The following is a 19,538-nucleotide window of genomic DNA, read 5'->3' as shown; positions in this document are numbered from 1 at the left end:
AGTGCCTGTTGCCTGAGGCATGGGGAACCATTTATTCCAGCGGTGGAATTCTGCATCCCTTGCTGGACAGCATTTCTGCTTGTTCCTTCCCTCTGCCTTCCTGTGAAATCAGATGCAAGGGCAGAGCTAAAACTGGAGCAGATCTTAGGGAGGCTTCAGCTGCCCGAGTCGTATCACCCGGATGGAATACGTGTTCTGATCAGATTTACAAAACACAGAGCCCAAATGGATGGGGAGAGCTGCCCTTTGCACCTTTGCACATCCTTCCCAGGCCACATCCCGAGGGAAACAATCCCCAGCCCTTTCTCTGGGGACTCTGTGTGTGTGTGTGTGCTGCAGTGTGCTCCAGGCTGCCTTCCACACGAGGCAGCTCATGCATCCCTGCCTCTGGAACACACGGAACGTCACCCACTGCCCTGGCATGTGGCAGTGCTGGGATCAGTGCCGGCTCCTGGCTGGGATGTGCCTCAGGTACGTGTCCCTAAGGAATGATTTTTCCTTGGAGGCTGCAGGAGAGGAGCAGGCGCAGCGTTTCCCTTTGTGTGACAGTGCCGAGGAGGGGGTGGATTCCGTGGGATTCCGTGGGATTCCTTGGGATTCTGTGGGATTCTGGCTTTGGGGAGCGCTGGGTGCTGGAAATGAGCTCTGTGGAGCCTGAGTGTGTTGGACAGGCAGCCCTGGATCGTGACACGTCCTTGTGGAGCTTGTTTTTGTAGGGATGCTGCAGCAACTGTGGCCATGGATTTCTCAGCAGCTGGCAGAATGTTTTTGACCAATGCTGAAGCCTCTCCTCTGGGTGTGCTGCTCCAGCAGCAAATCGTGGCCATTTCTCTCCCAGCAGTGCATTCGGCTGGTGGAAGGCACAGGGAATGTTCTGACAGTGCCACATTAAGCTGTGGGTAGATCTGTTTCCTTGCAGCCACAATAGGCACAACCTGTTTGGATTGGGGGCTGTGGGTGGGGAATTAAATGGGGAATTGATGGCTGGGCAGTTTGAGATGCTTTTCCAAGAGGAATAAAGGCTGGCAAGTGAAAGTTCTGGGATAGGTACGTGGTGTTAGGGTGTCCTGTTAGTTAAACTCTGTTCTCTGTGGGGTCCCTGGGCTCTGGTGAGGTGTGTGTGCAGAGTGAGGCTGCCCTCACCCCACAGTGTTGCTGTCCCTGCTGGTCCCTGGATGTGTCTGGAGCTGGCAGCCCATGGCACTGCTGCTGCCCCTCACCCTGTCACCGTGTCACCTGTCCTGGCCTCAGCTCCTGGCCCTGCAGGGAGGTCACCTCCTGTCACCAGGTTAATGTGGCACTTCTCCCTGGATACTTGCTCCTTTTTTGAATGATCCCCTCCTGGCTGGCTGCAGTTTGGGATTCTGTGCCCCAAGTCTAAGCTGTGCTGCCTGGCTACAGCCCTCCACCAGCACAGACCCAAATATCCCCAGATTAAAAAAATTCCAGCTGCTGTGCCTAGTTCCAGTGCAGGTTTTACCATCAGGGCACTGCTACAGACACTGCCCTTCCTTACCCTGCCTCTACCCCCAAATTTGCAATTTATGTCTTTGTGTGTGCATGGCCAGGACCTGGACTTTGATGATCTTTGTGGGTCCCTTCCATCTCGGGGTGTTCCATTATTCTGGTTCTGAGTAAAAGGTTTTCCATCTTCCAGTGATGTTACTGGACCCTGCCATGCTGTAACACTTTGCTTGTGAGGATATTTATTCTTCCAGCACGTGGAGTGACCTCATCTCCATTTTATAGGTGGGAAACAGGCACAGAAAAGTGAAGTGACGTGTCCAGGGTCTCCCAGCTCCCAGGCTGGTGTCCAGGTTGATCTGCCAGCTCTGTCACGCTGTGTGTGCCTGCACAAGCTGCCTCTGACATTCCTCCCTGCAGCCCTGGAAACGCCGTCCCTGTCACCTCCCCACGCCAGTTAAATCCTACAGGCTGAATTCCTGTGGTCGCAGAGCTGGGGATGCTCTCACCCTCTCCCGGAGCAGAATCCTGTGGCTGCTGCATCCCAGTGGGTGCTGCTGGAGGGAGCTGTGCTGCCGTTCCCAGCGTGTCCCCAGTTTGGGAGCTGCTCCTGGGGCTCCGGAGCCTCGGAGCGGCCGTGCAGGCGCTCTGGAGCTGCTTCATTACGTAAGCTGTGGCTGCTGCTGTGCCTCTGTGATCGGCTGCTCCTGGTGACGAGGGGAGGCTGGTCCCCTCTGCTGCGTCACCACCAGGGTGACACTCGTGGGGGGAGCCAGGGACAAAGGTCAGGAGATTTGGAGCAGCCGGGGAAGTGCCGCTGCTTGGAGGAGAAACCGCGTCAGGCTCTTTGCAGCTTCTCCTTGAGCTGCAGACTTGGCAAAATTGAAGAGCTGCAGCAGCAGAGAGGAGCTGTGAGCAAGCCTGAAATCCATTAATTCCTGCCCTCAGACAGCATGGAGGATTCTGCAGAGCAGAGTCAGGAGATGAGGTACCACATGCTGCAGAGGTAAGGATCACAGATCTGCCTGTGTCCCCCTGCCTGGGCTCTGTGCTGGAGATGCTCTCTGTGTTTTGGTGTTCATTTTATCCTCTGGAGCCTCGCAGAGCCCGTGGGCTCTCCGTGCATGCAGCCTGTGACAGAGATGCCAGGGTGCAGCTCAGCTGGGGGATCAGGGTTGTGCAAGTTGGAGGTTCTGCACGACTTCTACCCCCCGTGAGCTCTGAGGGGCAGAAAATCATTTTGAAAATTCCTCCATCACAAAACATGGCAGTTGTGAGCAGGTGATTAATAGGGATGACAGTCACTAACTCAGCATTTATTCTGTTTCGTTTAGAGCTCTGTGCTTTCTTCCTTCCTGTCCAGCTTCTACCTCATCTTTGCCTGCAAAAAAAACCCCAAACAACCCAACACTTCTGTTTTGATTACCATGTGCAGCCTCTGATTATTGATAAATAAACTTAATGTTCTTGGCATGTTCACAAGTCAAACTGTAGTTGTTTATGTCCAAGTGTTTGTTGCATCCTGGATGATGAACCTCAGGCTCTGTTGACATTTTGCCTGTAGCAGTATCTTTGTGTGTAGTAATTTCTTGGTGGGACAGTTCATATTTAAACATGTTCACAAATTCTCACCTTGGGACTTTTATCTCTTCTTATTTATAAGACTGCTCTCAATAAGCCTGTAATGCATGAACCTCTCTCGCTCCTTGGACTGTGCTCCTGCCTTGCCAGGAAGACTGGCAAATGCACAAATTTAGTAGAAATTCAACCTTAACTACACGTTTGCTCTCTTTCTTGCCTGCTGGCTCCTGTCCTTGTATTCCCAGGCTGAGTTCACGTGAGTGTGACAACTTTTGCTCGCAGGAACATGTCCTAAGTTTGGTGACAAATGTCTGGAAGTGCAGCTGACTGGAAAAAGGGAAAGTATGAGGGGATGAAGCTGTGCACACAGAACTTGTTCTTTGCCTTTCTCTGGCTGTCAGCTCCCTGCTCTTCTCTGAGATAAGATATTCGACTGGATGGAGTTGGTCTGACCTAGCAGAGCCCCCTCTGTGTCCCAGAGTGTCACTGGGAGTGACAGGATTGCTCTGTGCTGCCACTGTGCTCCTGGGGAGGTGTTAAAGAGGGCTCCACGTGGGTAAACCTTCATGGGCCATGAGGTGTTCCTGAGGGAATGTGAGGGGGAATCCCTGGGTTCCCTGGCCAGGCCCCTGGGACAGCAGCTCCTTCAGCAGGGGTGCTCCAGGAATGCACCTGCAGGCCCGGCTCTCTTTGGTGGCTGTGATGGTGAAAGGAGATCTGTAGACGTGCCTTGGCTTCTCCTGGTGTTGGTTTTTCCTTTGTGCCCTCCCCCAGCTGTTCCAGTTGCTCTCTGCTGCATCCCATCCCATTCCCAGTGGAATTGCTCAATGGAGCAGCCCTTCAGCAGCTGTTTAGGCTGGAGGTTCCATCCAGAGGGCTCTGCCAGGGACCAGCACCGACCCCTTGGTGCTCTTGGGGCTTTCCAAAGCTCAGAGCTGAGCTCCCAGCCCTCATTCCTACAGGAGGGCTCTGTGATGCTGCCAGAGGCAGGGTGAGGGCTTCCCTGTGTTCCAGGGAAGGGAAACTGTCAGGGAAAGCACAGTAAGGACAGTGAAAATGAGTAAACTGTGGGGTGAGCAGAGAGGTGAAGCTTCAGTGGCTGTGAAATAAAAGTGTCATTAATTCCCAGTCGTGCTCTGCCATGGCAGACCCTCGGTGTGAGGAGCAGCTCTGTGCTTTTCCCTGGAATTTCCTCTCACAGACTCAGCTTTGTCAACTTCAGCAAATCAAAGCCAAAGGGTGATCTATCCCCGTGTTGTTGCTGTGGAAGCTGGAGCAGAAGGAGGGGAAGTGGCTGTGCCATTCCCACACAGAAGGGCTGTGGCAGGGCACGGGGTTGGTCTTGGCAGGCACAAAATTGGCTTTCTGTGTTTGTAGTAGGAGTAACGTGATTAATTTGTCCTCTGGCTCTCAGAGCTTTTGAGGAAGATACTAAAGACTGGGTAGTGGAAAACACTTGGAAAATGATTTCTGTAGCCAGTCTGAGTCTCTCCTGTGGTGATAAATTTGCTGTGCTTCCCAAGAGGATTTCCTTACAGAATCTGATCTTTGTAGCTTGTTTTGCCAAAGCCAGAAATCACTGTTGTTTCCAGCTTCTCTAGATGGATTGAAAGCAATCTGGTGGAGCTTTGTTGTTCTGTGTTGGGCAGCAACACACAGCAAATGTAATTTTACCTATTTATATTTTTGCATGGCTGGAATTTTTTCCAACCTGGAACTTCTGTGTGGAAATAACTGAAAAGTAGTTTAAAAGGAGTCATCCCTGTAAAACTGAGGGCCAGGCCATGAGGGACTGGAGGCAAGGAGAGATTCTGCTTGTGTGATTGGGGAATGTGGTCAAAGAGAACTTTCACATTATTCACATACTTTCTTTTATGGTGTCCAGCTGCACTGACAGGTTGTTTCTGTCTCCCCTGTTTCCTCAGGCCCAGCATGTCTGGTTTGCACCTTGTCAAGCAAGGCCGGGACAGGAAGAAGGTGGATGTGCAGCGAGATTTCACCGTGGCTTCTCCAGCAGAGTTTGTTACTCGTTTTGGAGGGAATAAAGTTATTGAAAAGGTGACTCCCTGACCTTTTATAGCATATTACAGCTCCTCTCTGGAGCTCTGACTTGTCTGCAGGTATCAAATTATTAATATTTCTGAGCTTGGAAGTTGTACTTCTGCCTGGAATCACTGTGTTTCCTTTTTCTACGTGATAAACAAACATTATTTTAGCTTAATGTAATAATAAAAAAAAAAGAAAAGTGAGTGAGCCAGAGCACCTCTGCTGATACAGAAGGATTTATAGAGAAATAAAACAAAAGTAGACTGGAAAAACACTAAGAAATTTATTTTACAATGCATAATAATTTGATTTGAATTCTTCTGGTCTTTAATCCAACCAAGGCATAATATTAAAATAATATTTTATTATTTATATATAATACCACATTAAAATTTTCTGGTGAGACAAGAGCTGCTCTCTGAATTGACAGATGGGCCATGAGCTGGATGCTGGCTAAGGAAACTGCACAGCCCAAAGTTGGGCAAAGAGTCTGCGGGGAAAAAACACTTACTTGGTGATTGTTAATTGTTTTGTGCTATTTAGACTCTATTTCATCCCAGCTTCTAATGCACCCAGGTCCTGATAGCAAATAATGGCATTGCAGCAGTGAAGTGCATGAGGTCCATCCGGCGCTGGTCCTACGAGATGTTCAGGAACGAGAGGGCCATCAGGTTCGTGGTCATGGTCACCCCTGAGGACCTGAAAGCCAATGCAGGTGAGCTGGGGAGCTGGGGAAGGAGTGGGGTGTCAGTGATGGGATGTTCTGGAACAGCTCAGTGTTTCCTAGAGAGTCAGCCCTGAGAGGAGCAGCTGAGGGAGCTGGGAGGGCCCAGCCTGGGGGGAAGGGGGATTTTAGAGCAAGTCCTGTTGTTAGGTTTGCAGCCTCCATGGGAACTCCTCTGTGTTTGCAGAGTACATTAAGATGGCAGATCACTACGTGCCCGTGCCAGGAGGACCCAACAACAACAACTATGCAAACGTGGAGCTGATCCTCGATATTGCCAAGAGGATTCCAGTGCAGGTGAGAAGTCCCAGACACCGAGCAGTCTTCTCTCCTTCAATAAGGACTTGTGCCTGGGGAGCAAGGCAGGACACAGAAACCGGATTTCCAAACCAAATTAGCAGCCAGAGGCAACACATGTGACAGTGCAGTGGCTGTCCCAGTGTGAATATCTGCAGGAGAGGGAGGTTCCCCTCAGCCTTGCACTTCCCTACACCCAGCTCCTCCTCAGCAGGTTGCTGCAGCAGCCTGCTTGCACTTGTCTGCAAGGTGCAGGTCATGCTTTCAATTCAGCACACCCTGTAGCTCAGAGCCTGCTCTGGCTGCTCCCTGTTCTCAGGCTGTTTTCCACTAGGAAAATAAAAACTTGGAGTGTTTGCATGTGTCAGTTTCTGCTCACTTGTTTTATTCAAACAAAGAGCAAATTGTTTCTTTTCTCCTGCAGGCTGTGTGGGCTGGCTGGGGCCATGCATCAGAGAACCCCAAACTGCCAGAACTTCTCCACAAGAATGGGATTGCTTTCATGGGTGAGGAGATGGACTGCTCATCTGATGACTAGTCCTTGTTTGAAGGTGGGGAGGTTTGGGGAGATAGAAAATCCTAAGTCCAAGACAGAGCCATGAGGAATGCTCTGCAGTTCAAGATGGATGAGCTGTTCTTTACAGTAGTTCTTGTAATGAAGAAGGGGAAAGTTTTCCAAAATAGCCTTTAATGTTGAGATAAAAGATCAGAAAAGATTCCTGTTAAACCAGGTTGTCCCTGTTCTCATTTTAAAGAGAAGAGTGGAAGTTTATGGGAAGTTTATGGGAAGAGTTTTTCCTCAATCAGACTTCTGGACATTTCCCTAATGTCTGATACCCCTTGTGTCTCTCTCATGCGTTGTCTTTGCTCTTTGCAGGTCCTCCCAGCCAAGCCATGTGGGCCTTAGGAGATAAAATTGCTTCTTCCATTGTGGCTCAGACTGCTGGCATTCCAACTCTTCCTTGGAGTGGCAGTGGTAAGGGGGAATTGTCCTGTGTTTATCAAGATCATCCTTATCTCTTTTTTTTCCTTGAACATATCTAATTTTGAAGAAGCTCTGTGCTCAGAAGTGTGTTCCAGGAGATGTTGCAGCTGTTCAGGGTTCCCCATTTGTGCTGTTTGCCCACCACACCAGTGAGGTGCCTTGGAAGCAATGGCATTAGGGATGGAATAAGCCTGGAGGTGGTGGGAGAAGCTGGCAGCGTGCAGAGGAGGACAGGAGGAGAAGTGAGGAAACATGGAAGAGATTGTTTCCTGGAGTGCAGCTGGTGCTCACAGGCTCACCTGGTACACCCAGGGCTTGGAGGCACCTGCTCTAGTGGAAGGTGTCCCTGCACATGGCAGGGACTTGGGACAAGATGATTTTTGAAGTCCCTTCCAACCCAAACCATCCCATGATTCTGTGTAGTTCTGGAACCCGTACTCTGCTTCCACGGCAGTTCCTCTGCAGTTTCAAAACACTGTAAATAACAGCCTGCTTCTCCCAGATAAATGGAGGAGGCTGTAATGGATTGGATAAAAACACCTTCTCCCCAGAAATCAGGAGTGTTGTTTACACTGAGCACACACTCCCTTTTCTAAGGGCTCCCAGCCTGGTTCCTCAGGCAGCTGTGACTGTGGCTTGTGTCACCCACGTCCTCCAGGCTCCCCACAGCCTGGCAGGAGCTCAGAGGGTGATGTCTGTGTTTCAGGTCTTCGAGTGGACTGGCAGGAAAACGATCTCCAGAAGCGCATCCTGAGCGTTCCTCAGGAGCTCTACGAGAAGGGATACGTGAAGGACGCGGACGATGGACTGCGGGTGGGTCTGGGGAGGTCTCTGAGGGAGCTGGGGCTGAGCTTTCTCCTCATGGGAGCACAATCTGGAACCATTCTGCAGCCCCAGAGCTGGCTCTTGGAAAATGGGAAGTGAGCATTCACAAATCTTTGGCCCTGGCCTGCAGAATTAGGTGAGGATTAGCAGGGAGAGGCAAAACATGGGACCAAGGTTGTGCTGCATTAAAAGCTGTCATCTGATTTTTGTTTAGTGCAGGAAGAAGGTATTTTCACTAAAAATCCACAGCCACACACTTGACTTCATCTTTTGAGTTTCTCCTTGAGGAAGATTTTTAGAATAAGAAATATTCCTGGCACAATACAGGATTTTGAATCTTCCTTTGTGAAGAGCAGGGGTAGGGATATCATTTTTCCATGTTACCCAGCTTAGTGATTTTCTGCATTATACAAAAGCTTTTCTGTGAATTTGTAGATTTAATGGCATTGGAGCACTGACAAAAGATTTTGTGGTCACTTGGAGAGGTCAGAGTTCTCTAATCACAAAGTCCCTGCTGATTTTTCCAGCTACAGGCACTCTCTCCAATGGTACATTTGGTTTCTATCCCATTGGTTGCTAAATAGTCAGATATGGAAGCCTGGGTGTGAATCAAGAGGGAAATAATGATCTTTTCACTGGATTCTGCTGCCTTTTTGTACTTACCCTGTTGTGCCCATCTTTCCAGGCTGCTGAGGAGGTCGGCTACCCTGTCATGATCAAGGCTTCTGAAGGAGGAGGAGGAAAAGGAATCAGGAAAGTGAACAATGCAGATGACTTCCCCAGTCTGTTCAGACAGGTGACTTTTCCCACTGGTTCTAAATGCTCAGGCTGGGTGTCTGTGAGACCTCAGCACATGAGAAGCTCTGCCTGCTCATTCTGTCCCTGCTGTAGGTTCAAACTGAAGTCCCAGGCTCTCCCATCTTTGTGATGAGGCTGGCCAAGCAGTCCAGGCACCTGGAGGTGCAGATCCTGGCAGACCAGTATGGCAATGCCATCTCCCTCTTCGGCCGGGACTGCTCCGTGCAGCGCCGGCACCAGAAGATCATCGAGGAAGCTCCAGCCTCTATTGCAACCTCAACAGTGTTTGAGCACATGGAACAGGTGAGAGTGGCTCTGCAGCTTCCCCTGCCCTGGCCAGGCTCCAGAAACAGGCAGGACTTTGTGTTTTTGTTTTACATCAGCCAGAGTTGTTGAATGTTTTAAAGGAGCGATACAGGGCTGTGTGTCTCAAACTGCTTAGTGTGGGCAGCCACTCACATTGCCACACTAAATCTCACCAACAGCTCCTTTCAGAGATACATGCCCCCCAAAAAGGGGAGGGAAGTGTGTTTTAAATGTGTGTTACCATGTTAAAAGCAAGTTTCAGGAGTTGCATGAATTGCCTAATGCTGAGTGTTGCAAATATTTGCTTCAAACTCTGCCTTCTGGGAATTGTAAATGAAATAAGTTGGAAATCAAAACTCCTGTGCCAAAGGCTTTTTTTCTCTGAGCAAGTCTTGGGACTATTACAAGTTTTGGGGTGTTTCAGAATGCCAGCAAAAATCTGAAGTGGGTGTGGTGGATGGACAGAGAGAGCACGGGTAAGTGGCAATGTGACATTGTTTTTCTCCGTGTCCCAGTGTGCAGTGAAGCTCGCCAAGATGGTGGGGTACGTGAGTGCAGGCACTGTGGAATACCTGTACAGCCAGGATGGCAGCTTCTACTTCCTGGAGCTGAACCCACGCCTGCAGGTGGAGCATCCCTGCACAGAGATGGTGGCAGATGTCAACCTGCCAGCAGCACAGCTCCAGGTGAGCACAGAAAATTGAATTTCTCATCTTTCAGCAAGTTCAGCAGTTATTTGAAGCTCCCCAAAGCCTCCAGGGGATCCCTGAGAAATCCTGTAGAGAGCAGCAGTTGTTGATATGCTGTGGCTTGTCAGTCCCTTGTGTCCTCCCAAACTCTGGCCCCCAGCTTTCCAGCAGTGAGTGGATGTCACAGTCCCCTCACACCTCACTAAGGCTCTGTATGATTTTCTACTCCTTTTTTGAACTGTATCTATAAAAAAAAGACCAAACTAATGAACAGGGCAAGTGGGATTTTGCTCCACAAGGATGCTGCTACCAGCTGGCTCTGGAGGTTACTCTCCCCACAGTTTATAATTGCAAAATTCTACAGTTTCCTATAACCAGTTAGGGCCCTTCTCTGTCACTGGGACCTCAGTATATTTTTAACAGGCCTAATGTGTGCCCATCCTCAGCTGACCTGGCACTGTCAGCTTTCCCTGGAGCCTTTTAATCAGTCAATGGAAAATACTGGCTGAAGGGCTTAGGGTGGATATTACACTGAGCTGAGCAGTCCTGGGAAGTGTGAATGTTTCACTCTGCGAGGAGAGAAACTCAGTGGTGGGGTTTTTTATTTTTTCATTTTTTTTGTCCTTAGATTGCCATGGGGATCCCTCTCCACAGGATCAAGGACATCAGAGTGATGTATGGAGTTTCTCCCTGGGGAGACACAACCATTGATTTTGAGAACTCAGCCCACGTCCCCAGCCCCCGTGGGCACGTCATCGCTGCCCGGATCACCAGTGAGAATCCTGACGAGGTGAGGCTTCAGCTTCTGTGCTCTGTGCTCACTGTGGCCTTTACAATTTATGCTGAAAATTTTGGCAGCAAATTTAAAAGATTCTTCCCTTTCCTCACTTAGACTCCTGTTAGACAAATCCTGAACTTGTTATACCGTGTTGTAGCACAAAGAGGTGTTCTCAGAGCCTTCAGAACCCTAATTCTGGATTATTCACCTTTCTTGAGGGCATAGAGCAATGTCTGTCTGTCTTTGCAGGGATTTAAGCCCAGTTCTGGCACAGTTCAGGAGCTGAATTTCCGCAGCAATAAGAATGTCTGGGGCTATTTCAGCGTGGCTGCTGCAGGAGGGCTCCATGAATTTGCAGATTCCCAGTTTGGTCACTGCTTCTCCTGGGGAGAGAACCGTGAAGAAGCCATCTCGTAAGTCACAAATGTGGGAGAGCCTTGGGAATTGCTTGGGTTTGTCCTCTTTGATCCCAAGTGCCATAGGGCTCCTTCCTTCTAGGAGTTTCAAGAGAAATTTCCCTGTCTTTATCTTGTTTTCCATTTCGTGGTCAGGCTTTTCATTCTGTCTTGCTTTGCAATTCTGCTATGTTGCACCTACATTTTTACACTTTTTTTGCTTAATTTTCTTTCTTTTTCTTCCTTTCTGGTCTCATCCCTGCCTTGTATACCTGCTGCTGGGCTATGACAGTTACCACAGTGGGAAAGTCCCTCTTTAAAGCATCCAGGTGAAAGCTTCTAAGAGGAAAAACATTGCTAACCTGGCTTACCAATGTTTCAGGATGGTCTATGCACCATGGAGTGTCCTCTGTGGTGTGGGATTTTAAAGCACCTGGTCCTAAGGCAGACCTGTCTGACCAGGTTTTTCATCCAGAGCCTTTCCCCAGCTCTGCTCTGGGTGGGGTGCACACCATGTCTGTCTGTCCTTCTGTCTGTTGTACACCCCTGACACATGGTAGGGCTCTGTGTGATGATAACAGGGAGAATTCCTGATTCCACTGAGCTGCTCTTCACACCAGCAGCAGGGAAATCAATATTCTCCCATTCCCAAACATTCCTGCAGGATCCTGCCCCATGCCTGTGCTCTTCTGCTCTGACCTTCAGGCGCTTTTCTGTCTGGAGCTGCCAGCTTGTGTGCTGCCGTTAGGATGGGGTAGATAACAGGGCTTCTTTCCCCTTCCAGAAACATGGTGGTGGCTCTGAAGGAGCTGTCCATCCGAGGGGACTTCAGGACCACTGTGGAATACTTGATCAAGCTGCTGGAGACAGAGAGCTTCCAGCAGAACCGCATCGACACGGGCTGGCTGGACCGGCTCATCGCTGAGAAAGTGCAGGTGCAGCTGCTTCCCTTGCAGGAACACTCCTGGCAGTGAGCAGGGGAGGGGGTGGGTGCTGCTGGTGCAAAAGGCTTTAGAGTGGTGAATGTCCATTTAATGAATTAACATTTTTAGTGGCATTACTTCTTATATATATATCAAAATCCTTGGTTGTCCCTGTTGGGAAAAGTTGGTCTTAAAGTTCTTCAGAAAAGAATTGAGACCAGTGTTGTTTGGAATCTGGGACAGATGACAGTGGAAATGTTGTTGGAGCCTCAAGATTTAATCCAGGCAGAAGAAAATGTAGTTTTAAGGAGTTACAGAATTAATGGCTTTATGTAGAGTTCACATGGCTGCTACACTGACTTGATTTTAAAGAGAGTTGGCCATGAACCAAAAATAGAGCTGAGGTTCTTCTAGCTAGGTGTTCAGATTGGGCTGCAGCTGGAGGAGGTGTGACTGTGTCTGTCCCCTTTTTTAGGCTGAGAGGCCTGACACCATGCTGGGGGTGGTGTGTGGGGCTCTGCACGTGGCTGACGTGAGCTTCCGAAACAGCGTCTCCAACTTCCTGCACTCCCTGGAAAGGTAAAAGTGCAGTCTCTAGTGATTACTCCTGGTGTACAGGTTCTGTTCAAGTCCAGTCCAGGACTGACAGGGCTTGTTATCTGCTGACTGTTCCCTGGCCCCAGGGAGCTCTTTATCTACTGAGAAAACTGGCAGGTATCTGCATCTCCTCAAAATATCCCCTGCAGGTATCTGCATCTCCTCAAAATATCCCCTGCNGCAGGTATCTGCATCTCCTCAAAATATCCCCTGCAGGTATCTGCATCTCCTCAAAATATCCCCTGCTGTCTGCACAGATTGCTTTGGTTTCTAGCAGGAGCTCCAGGAAATGGCTCAGAAACATGGAGTTCTTTCTCTGTGTGCTGCTAGGACAGCATTAGGGAGTCCTGAGTCACCCAGGAGTGAATGGGAAGGAGAGCAAAGCTGGCCTGTGTGGCTGGAGGGGCTTTGTTTGACTTGGTCAAACCGATTCGTGTCTCTCTTAGGAAGAGACTCTATAAAAGCCTTCTTCCATCTCTCTGCTTGTCTTTCCTAAAGCCTTGCATGCATCTCTGAAGCTCTTTGGACCCCTGGTAGTCATTTGGTGGCTTGTGGAGGATCAGTTTTGTTTTGTACTTCCCTTTGCAGGGGCCAAGTCCTCCCTGCTCACACTCTGCTCAACACGGTGGACGTGGAGCTCATCTACGAGGGACGGAAGTACGTGCTGAAGGTACGGTGTGGGACCCCTGCTCCTGTCCCTGAGCTGGACACGGCCACCTGTGCTGCTCTGGCCTCATCTTTGCACAGATCTGTACAGGGAATTCTGTCTGAGCAGGGTTTATTTTCTGTGCTTTAGTGGGTGGAGAAATCAGCACGGCCTCCTTTATGATAACACCCCTCACATTGCTCCACTGCAGTGTCTCTGTAAACATTTCAGCCTCCTGCTCTGAATAGGGTGAAAATTACTTAGTTACAGGCAAAGGCTACTACAGCTTGATCAAAACTTCCAGTTGATTTTTCTGAATATGTAGGTCTGCTCTGCTGGGGTTTTGACCACCAAGGTGACAGAATTTGCAGTAATTTTTCCCAGTGGTGTTGCTTTTTTTTTCTGCATACAAAACCCCGTGTTGCAAAACCAAACATAAGAGAGTTAGGAAATATCAGACTTAAGTTTGCCTGTGCAATCTTCATTAGCTTCCTTGGGCAGATTTGTGGTGGTGAAGTTTTGAGTGACAAGACCATAGGCTGGTTTTTGCAGTGGTGAGAATCCTGCACCTCCCTGGGTTTATCTTTGATGAGGAATAGAGGCATTGAGCAGCAGCTGAAGTGTTCTTTTAAGAATTTGCCCAGCATCAAATAGGAGCTCTGGGGCAGAGACTGGGGTAGGATCCCTTTCTCCAGGCAGAGAACTTGTTGCTTTCCCTGTGAGACAAGCTCTCTTTTTCCCCCCCAAATTATCTCCTCCATTCTGCAGCTTTAGTACAGGATTGTGACTCGTAAGTAGATGAGGCTGAGAAAATGATCTGTAATTGCACAATCAAACCTCAACCATCAGTGCAAAAGTGTGAGAGGATTAAATCAACATTCATGGACAGCACTAGTTCTGCTATCTCTTGACTGCTGTGTCACAGAATCCCAGACTGGTTTGGGTTGGCCCTTGTGAAAAGTCTCTCTCTGTCTTTCTTGTGGGCTCCCTTCAGGCACTGGAAGGCCACAATTAAATCACCCCAGAATCTCTTCTGCAGGCTGAACAATCCAAATTCTCTCAGCCTTTCCTCACAGGAGAGGTGCTCCATCCCTCTGATCAGCTTGGTTGCTTGCCTTTGTGACCCCAATTTTTTTACGTGACATCAAACATCTCTGTTCCTCTTCATTAATTCCCACTATTGCAGCACTTGGAAAGCTCTGTATTGTGGCAGCCAAGCCACTCAATGCTGTGTTCAGTTCACTGGGTAATTCCCATTCTTGCAGGTGACCAGGCAGTCTCCCAATTCCTACGTGGTCATCATGAACAGCTCCTGTGTGGAAGTCGATGTGCATCGCCTGAGCGATGGGGGGCTGCTCCTCTCCTACGATGGCAGCAGCTACACCACCTACATGAAAGAAGAAGTGGACAGGTAGCAACCTGTACAGCTTCATGTTTAGCATTTACACAGCCAAAATGAGATGTATTTGTAACTTTGTGCTTCCCAAGAGATCAGCTGGGAATGGAATTCTCTCCTAGAAAGATTTTACAAGGGTTGACCGTGGTGAGTTTTAAGACAGAACAGATCTTGGCTACTTTTAGAAGAATGATCTGACTGTGTACCACATGGAGTCCTCTGCTTGGTCCTTAAAGTGACTTTTGGGATTATAAAAACCAAAACATGAAAATCTTTATAATTCTTGAGACTCCATGGCTGATTCAGAAGTAAAGACAAATTGTACTGATTCAGTGCATCCCCTCAAAATTCCCTCCAAGGATCATAGCAGTAAGGGCAGCAAAGGGCATCCCCAGGGCTGGAATGTGAACTCTGCCCCCTCTGCTGTGTTATCTTCTGGGAAAGGTAATGGATCTGCTCAGGAGGACAAAGAATTTGGGTAACTTTCTGGGTCTGAATCTCCACCTCTGTTGGTTGAGGTGTTTTCCTGTACTTTTGTTTCAAAGTAAGAAATTCCCCTTTTCCATGCCTTCCCTAGGGAATTCTGTTGCCCTGATGTGTCCTGTTCTTCCCTAGGTATCGCATCACCATTGGGAACAAGACCTGTGTGTTTGAGAAGGAGAATGATCCCTCCATCCTGCGCTCTCCTTCTGCTGGGAAGCTGATCCAGTATGTGGTGGAGGACGGGGGACACGTGTTTGCAGGCCAGTGCTTTGCAGAAATTGAGGTAAAAGTCTCAGAGGACTGGTTTGGCTGCCCAGGAAAAAGCTCAAGGGGAGGGATGTTGGATGCTTTGGGACTGGGAGTTGAGGGATAATTCACAGTATTTCATTTACAAATTTGAACCTGAGCTCCAGTGGGAACCATCAGTGAGAGTGATGGGGTGGGGAAGAAATTACTAGACAGCTGAAATTTGAGTGTTAATGACTCTACACCAAGTGATGAGCAAAGTTTCTCAGCAGTGGGACCATGGCTGTCACCTTCCTGAGATTCCAAGGGAAGCTGGGATCCATGTGCTACCCAGCTGTGGTGAAGAAGGCCTTCTCCTTGTAGCACTGACACTGAGTTATATGCCAGGGTGAAGTAACAAACTTCATCCTGGTTAGCTGATCATTTATCAGGTTGATCCTGCAAGTTAATAAGTGTCACTCCTCCCTTCTCCCTGGGAAGTTACTTAACTCTTCCCAAGGAGGAGGATGAGCAATTTCTGCATCACAGTGAGGAAAGCACAAGGGGTTGTGTAGGAGTGTGTGGCTCAAAACAGATTTGAGGGAGGGGAGGGTGTGTGATGACAGAGGGACAATTAAACCAGTTGGGGACAATGTGTAGGAGAAAAATATCAAGACAGATCCAGCTGTTTTATGTAAGTGCTTTTGCACTGCAACAGGTCATGGCTGAGAAGGCACCACCCACACAATCCCTGTGGCTCCCAGTGGTGCAGAGCAGAGCAGGGGTAAAACCAAACTGGCTCCTCCATACCCAACCCTTCTGCTCCAAAGGCAGCAGCTCGTGATCTAAGGAAGCATTTCTGTCTGGGAAGAGCTGTCTGAGAGCTCTAGAAAGTGATCCTGGTTCCCTCTGCTTGAAGTGGAGGTGTGGCTGGAGCCTTTGAGAGGAGCCTTTGGAATGCAGCAGAAAATTGTCTGCTTTGTTCATTGTGCTGAGTGTGGGACCTTCCTGAATCCCCTGCTGCTTCAGGCAGTGTGAACAGTGATTTCTCAAGTTCCTGTTGCACTATTTTGTGGCCAATTATTTTGTTGTCCCTTTCACTTTAGTGTATGGGTTTTGTTCTGGGAATCTGTGCTTGTAAGTTTTGGGAACACCTGGATGCCAGAGGTGCTCATGCAGGTCTGTCTGTGGCTCCTGCTGGTTCCCAAAACTAGAACATTTTTAGGGCACAGGGAGCTGAGTGTGTAACCTGTTTTCTTTGCTACAGGTGATGAAAATGGTGATGACAATAACAGCAGGAGAGTCAGGCTGCATACACTATGTCAAACGCCCAGGGGCAGTCCTGGATCCAGGCTGTGTGATTGCCAAACTCCAGCTGGATGATCCCAGCAGGGTTCAGCAGGTGAGGAGTTGCAGAAGGCACAGATTTTGTGGGGTTTTAATGTGGGAGTGGTGTCAAGAGTGGTACGAGATGGTCCAGTGAAGCAGTTTCCCACTTGTGCATTGTACTGGAATTGTCACTTCACCATTTATTTGTCTCAGATGAGGACTGGGACTGAGATTTTTCTCTCTCTGATTCAGGCTGAACTTATCTACCATTCCTGCTCTCTGCTTTCCTCAGTACTATTGTGGGGATGTGTCTCTCAACCAAGAGATTTCCCACTGCATTTCCCGCTCTGGGAATCCTTGTGGGTTAAACCTTGGCTGCAGCTGGGGGTGACTGGCTGTTCCCCATGGCTGGTGCCCCACAGGAGGCTCAGTGAGGCTGTTCCTTGTTGCAGGCTGAGCTGCACACGGGTACCCTGCCCCAGATCCAGAGCACAGCGCTGCGGGGTGAGAAACTCCATCGCATCTTCCACTACGTCCTGGACAACCTGGTCAATGTGATGAACGGGTACTGCCTGCCAGAGCCCTTCTTCAGCAGCAAGGTACCAGGGACCTCTTCTCCCACAGCCAAAACACAACGTTCTTGCAGCTCAAGGAAGGGCTGGGCATTTTTCTGCCACCCATGAGATGGGATGTTGGGCACCAACCCCGTCCTTTTTCCCCCTTTTTGTTGTTTGTTCCTCATTCTTGCCTTCACCCTGCCTTGTCTCTCTCTAGGTGAAGGGCTGGGTTGAGCGTTTAATGAAGACCCTGAGGGATCCATCTTTACCCCTGCTGGAGCTTCAGGACATCATGACCAGTGTTTCTGGACGGATACCACCCAATGTGGAGAAGTCCATCAAGAAGGAGATGGCCCAGTATGCCAGCAACATCACCTCGGTCCTCTGCCAGTTTCCCAGCCAACAGGTGACCAACCACACTTGGTGGAGGGATAAAAATTGGGTTGTATTGGGGCAGAGAGAGAGAAACAGTTCCTTTAAGTGACATGGAGGTTAATTGAACCTGAAAGGTGTGTTTGAACATGGGGTCCTCCTGATGAAAAATACTTGCCTGTGTCACTTCAAGGCTTGTCTCTTTACCTGTGCTGAAGGTGTTCCCTGCTCAGTATAGCTTTAACCAGGCACTTGGGAAACACTTCAATCTTATCAGTGGCCCTGTGGGCATTCATTTGCTTTTTTGCATGGTGCATGTGCTGCAGTGCAATTTGTAGTGCCACTGTAACCTCAAAAAAGAATGATTGCAGCCGAGGGAGGCCTGGGAGGGTACGGAGATGCTGGAAGCCGATTTCTCCACTGTCTGATACAGTGCTTTGATTTTTGTATCACTGGCAGCTCTTGAACTTCCTTTGCTAGAGTCTGCTGGGGCTCTGGTGTGTCTCTGCTGGTTGTCCAGCCCATCGAGGGCTTTCCCTGAGCCTTTTTTTACCAGGAGCTTTTCCCTTTCAGATTGCCAACATCCTGGACAGCCACGCGGCCACGCTGAACCGCAAGTCGGAGCGCGAGGTTTTCTTCATGAACACTCAGAGCATCGTGCAGCTCGTGCAGAGGTGATTCCTTCAGGTGTCCTGCAGAGCAGGAACTGCCCCCAGCAGGCCTGGCAGGGGCTGTGTGTGCAGCCAGCCTCGCTCAGTGCTGTGTTTGGTGTCTCTGCAGGTACCGCAGCGGCATTCGGGGCCACATGAAAGCCGTGGTGATGGATCTGCTCCGGCAGTACCTGAAGGTGGAGACTCAGTTCCAGCACGGTGAGTTCCTGGGCACTTCAGGGATTTGATTCCTTGAAGAGTTGTGTTTGGTCCTGGAAAAGTCCATGTGGGCCCTTTGGAGAAGGTTTGCTCTCACTTTGTGCTGAGGGTGAGGTGCACAGGGTTGTTTTTAAGAGTCTACAGTCAGATCCTGGGTTTTGTGGAGGAGGTTCTGTCCCCACAGCTCAGCTGAAGCTGAGAGGTGAAATCAATGCCTTGCACTGCTGTATCCAGGCACAAGATGGCAATGAAGTCCAGGCCAATTCCAAGGCTCTGGCTCTTACAGGTAGTTCAGATTCCACTCTTCTTTTGTGCTGCTCCATTACCTGCCCCGGCCTAATGGTACTGCAGATTCATTTCCACTTCAATTTGCTGGCAGCAGAGGATGGTGCAAGGCTTTTTGCTGTTATTTCATTTTGGTTGTCATTTGAATGAAAGTCTGAGCTCCCTATTCCAATCTCAGTATTGCTCACAGAGGAGGCATTTGGTCTTAGAGCTGTTTATTAAGAGTGTGGTGTTAGAATTAAAGTTTGCAATAGGTGATGGTGGGAATGATTCTTTCCCAAATTGATTGTGTGGACCATAGAGAAACACAGAATGGTCTGGGTTGGAAGGGACTTTAAAGCACATCTCATTCTCCCTCTGCCATGGACAGGGAGACCTTCCACTGTCCCAGGCTGCTCCAAGCCCTGCCCAGCCTGGCCTGGGACACTTCCAGGGATGCAGGGGCAGCCCCAGCTGCTCTGGGCACCCTGTGCCAGGGCCTGCCCACCCTGCCAGAGAGGACTTTTTTTCTAATACCCAACCTAACCCTTCTCCCTATGAGTGTGAAGCCATTCTCCCTTGTCCTGTCACTCCATCCCTTGTAAACACTCTCTCCATCCTCCCTGTCCGCTCCCTTCAAGCCAAGGAGATTCTCAAAAAATCCACATAAAAAACAAAGACACATCTAGTAACTTGCAATCCTTGCCACAGAGGTGTGAAGACTGGGAAAGAAATGTGCATTTCTGCCTGCAGGTCACTATGACAAGTGTGTCTTCACCCTTCGTGAGGAGAACAAGAGTGACATGAACGCGGTGCTGAACTACATCTTCTCCCATGCCCAGGTCACCAAGAAGAACCTGCTGGTTACAATGCTCATTGTAAGTGCCTGCTGCTCTCCTTCTCCCTCCTTCTCCCTCCTTCTCCCTCCTTCTCCCTCCTTCTCCCTCCTTCTCCCTCCTTCTCCCTCCTTCTCCCTCCTTCTCCCTCCT

At 49.4% G+C, this 19,538-nt stretch overlaps 1 protein-coding gene across 5 annotated transcripts in view; it reads left to right on the top strand.

The window, feature by feature from the left end:
• ACACA (acetyl-CoA carboxylase alpha) overlaps positions 1 to 19,538 on the top strand; it is a 100,077-nt gene that overhangs the window by 10,393 nt on the left and 70,146 nt on the right. For 4 of the 5 annotated variants that reach the window (XM_015646545.3, XM_033518965.1, XM_015646543.1 and 1 more), the window contains exons 4-25: positions 4,971 to 5,103; positions 5,668 to 5,806; positions 6,003 to 6,112; positions 6,537 to 6,618; positions 6,990 to 7,088; positions 7,804 to 7,910; positions 8,608 to 8,718; positions 8,814 to 9,023; positions 9,542 to 9,712; positions 10,344 to 10,505; positions 10,743 to 10,906; positions 11,673 to 11,823; positions 12,287 to 12,390; positions 12,997 to 13,078; positions 14,320 to 14,465; positions 15,066 to 15,216; positions 16,426 to 16,560; positions 16,940 to 17,086; positions 17,262 to 17,450; positions 17,990 to 18,090; positions 18,197 to 18,285; positions 19,303 to 19,427. In XM_015646545.3, coding sequence (XP_015502031.1) covers positions 4,971 to 5,103; positions 5,668 to 5,806; positions 6,003 to 6,112; positions 6,537 to 6,618; positions 6,990 to 7,088; positions 7,804 to 7,910; positions 8,608 to 8,718; positions 8,814 to 9,023; positions 9,542 to 9,712; positions 10,344 to 10,505; positions 10,743 to 10,906; positions 11,673 to 11,823; positions 12,287 to 12,390; positions 12,997 to 13,078; positions 14,320 to 14,465; positions 15,066 to 15,216; positions 16,426 to 16,560; positions 16,940 to 17,086; positions 17,262 to 17,450; positions 17,990 to 18,090; positions 18,197 to 18,285; positions 19,303 to 19,427 — 2,908 coding nt within the window. Of the gene's footprint in view, positions 1 to 2,256; positions 2,471 to 4,970; positions 5,104 to 5,667; positions 5,807 to 6,002; positions 6,113 to 6,536; positions 6,619 to 6,989; positions 7,089 to 7,803; positions 7,911 to 8,607; positions 8,719 to 8,813; positions 9,024 to 9,541; positions 9,713 to 10,343; positions 10,506 to 10,742; positions 10,907 to 11,672; positions 11,824 to 12,286; positions 12,391 to 12,996; positions 13,079 to 14,319; positions 14,466 to 15,065; positions 15,217 to 16,425; positions 16,561 to 16,939; positions 17,087 to 17,261; positions 17,451 to 17,989; positions 18,091 to 18,196; positions 18,286 to 19,302; positions 19,428 to 19,538 lie in introns of those variants that run through there. The other variant, XM_015646542.3, reaches the window with a different exon arrangement.

Source organism: Parus major, chromosome 19 (genome assembly GCF_001522545.3).
Source record: "Parus major isolate Abel chromosome 19, Parus_major1.1, whole genome shotgun sequence".
NCBI classification, from domain to species: domain Eukaryota; kingdom Metazoa; phylum Chordata; class Aves; order Passeriformes; family Paridae; genus Parus; species Parus major.
The sequence above is the reverse complement of the archived record's forward strand: the minus strand, read 5'-3'. Positions and strand labels throughout refer to the sequence as shown.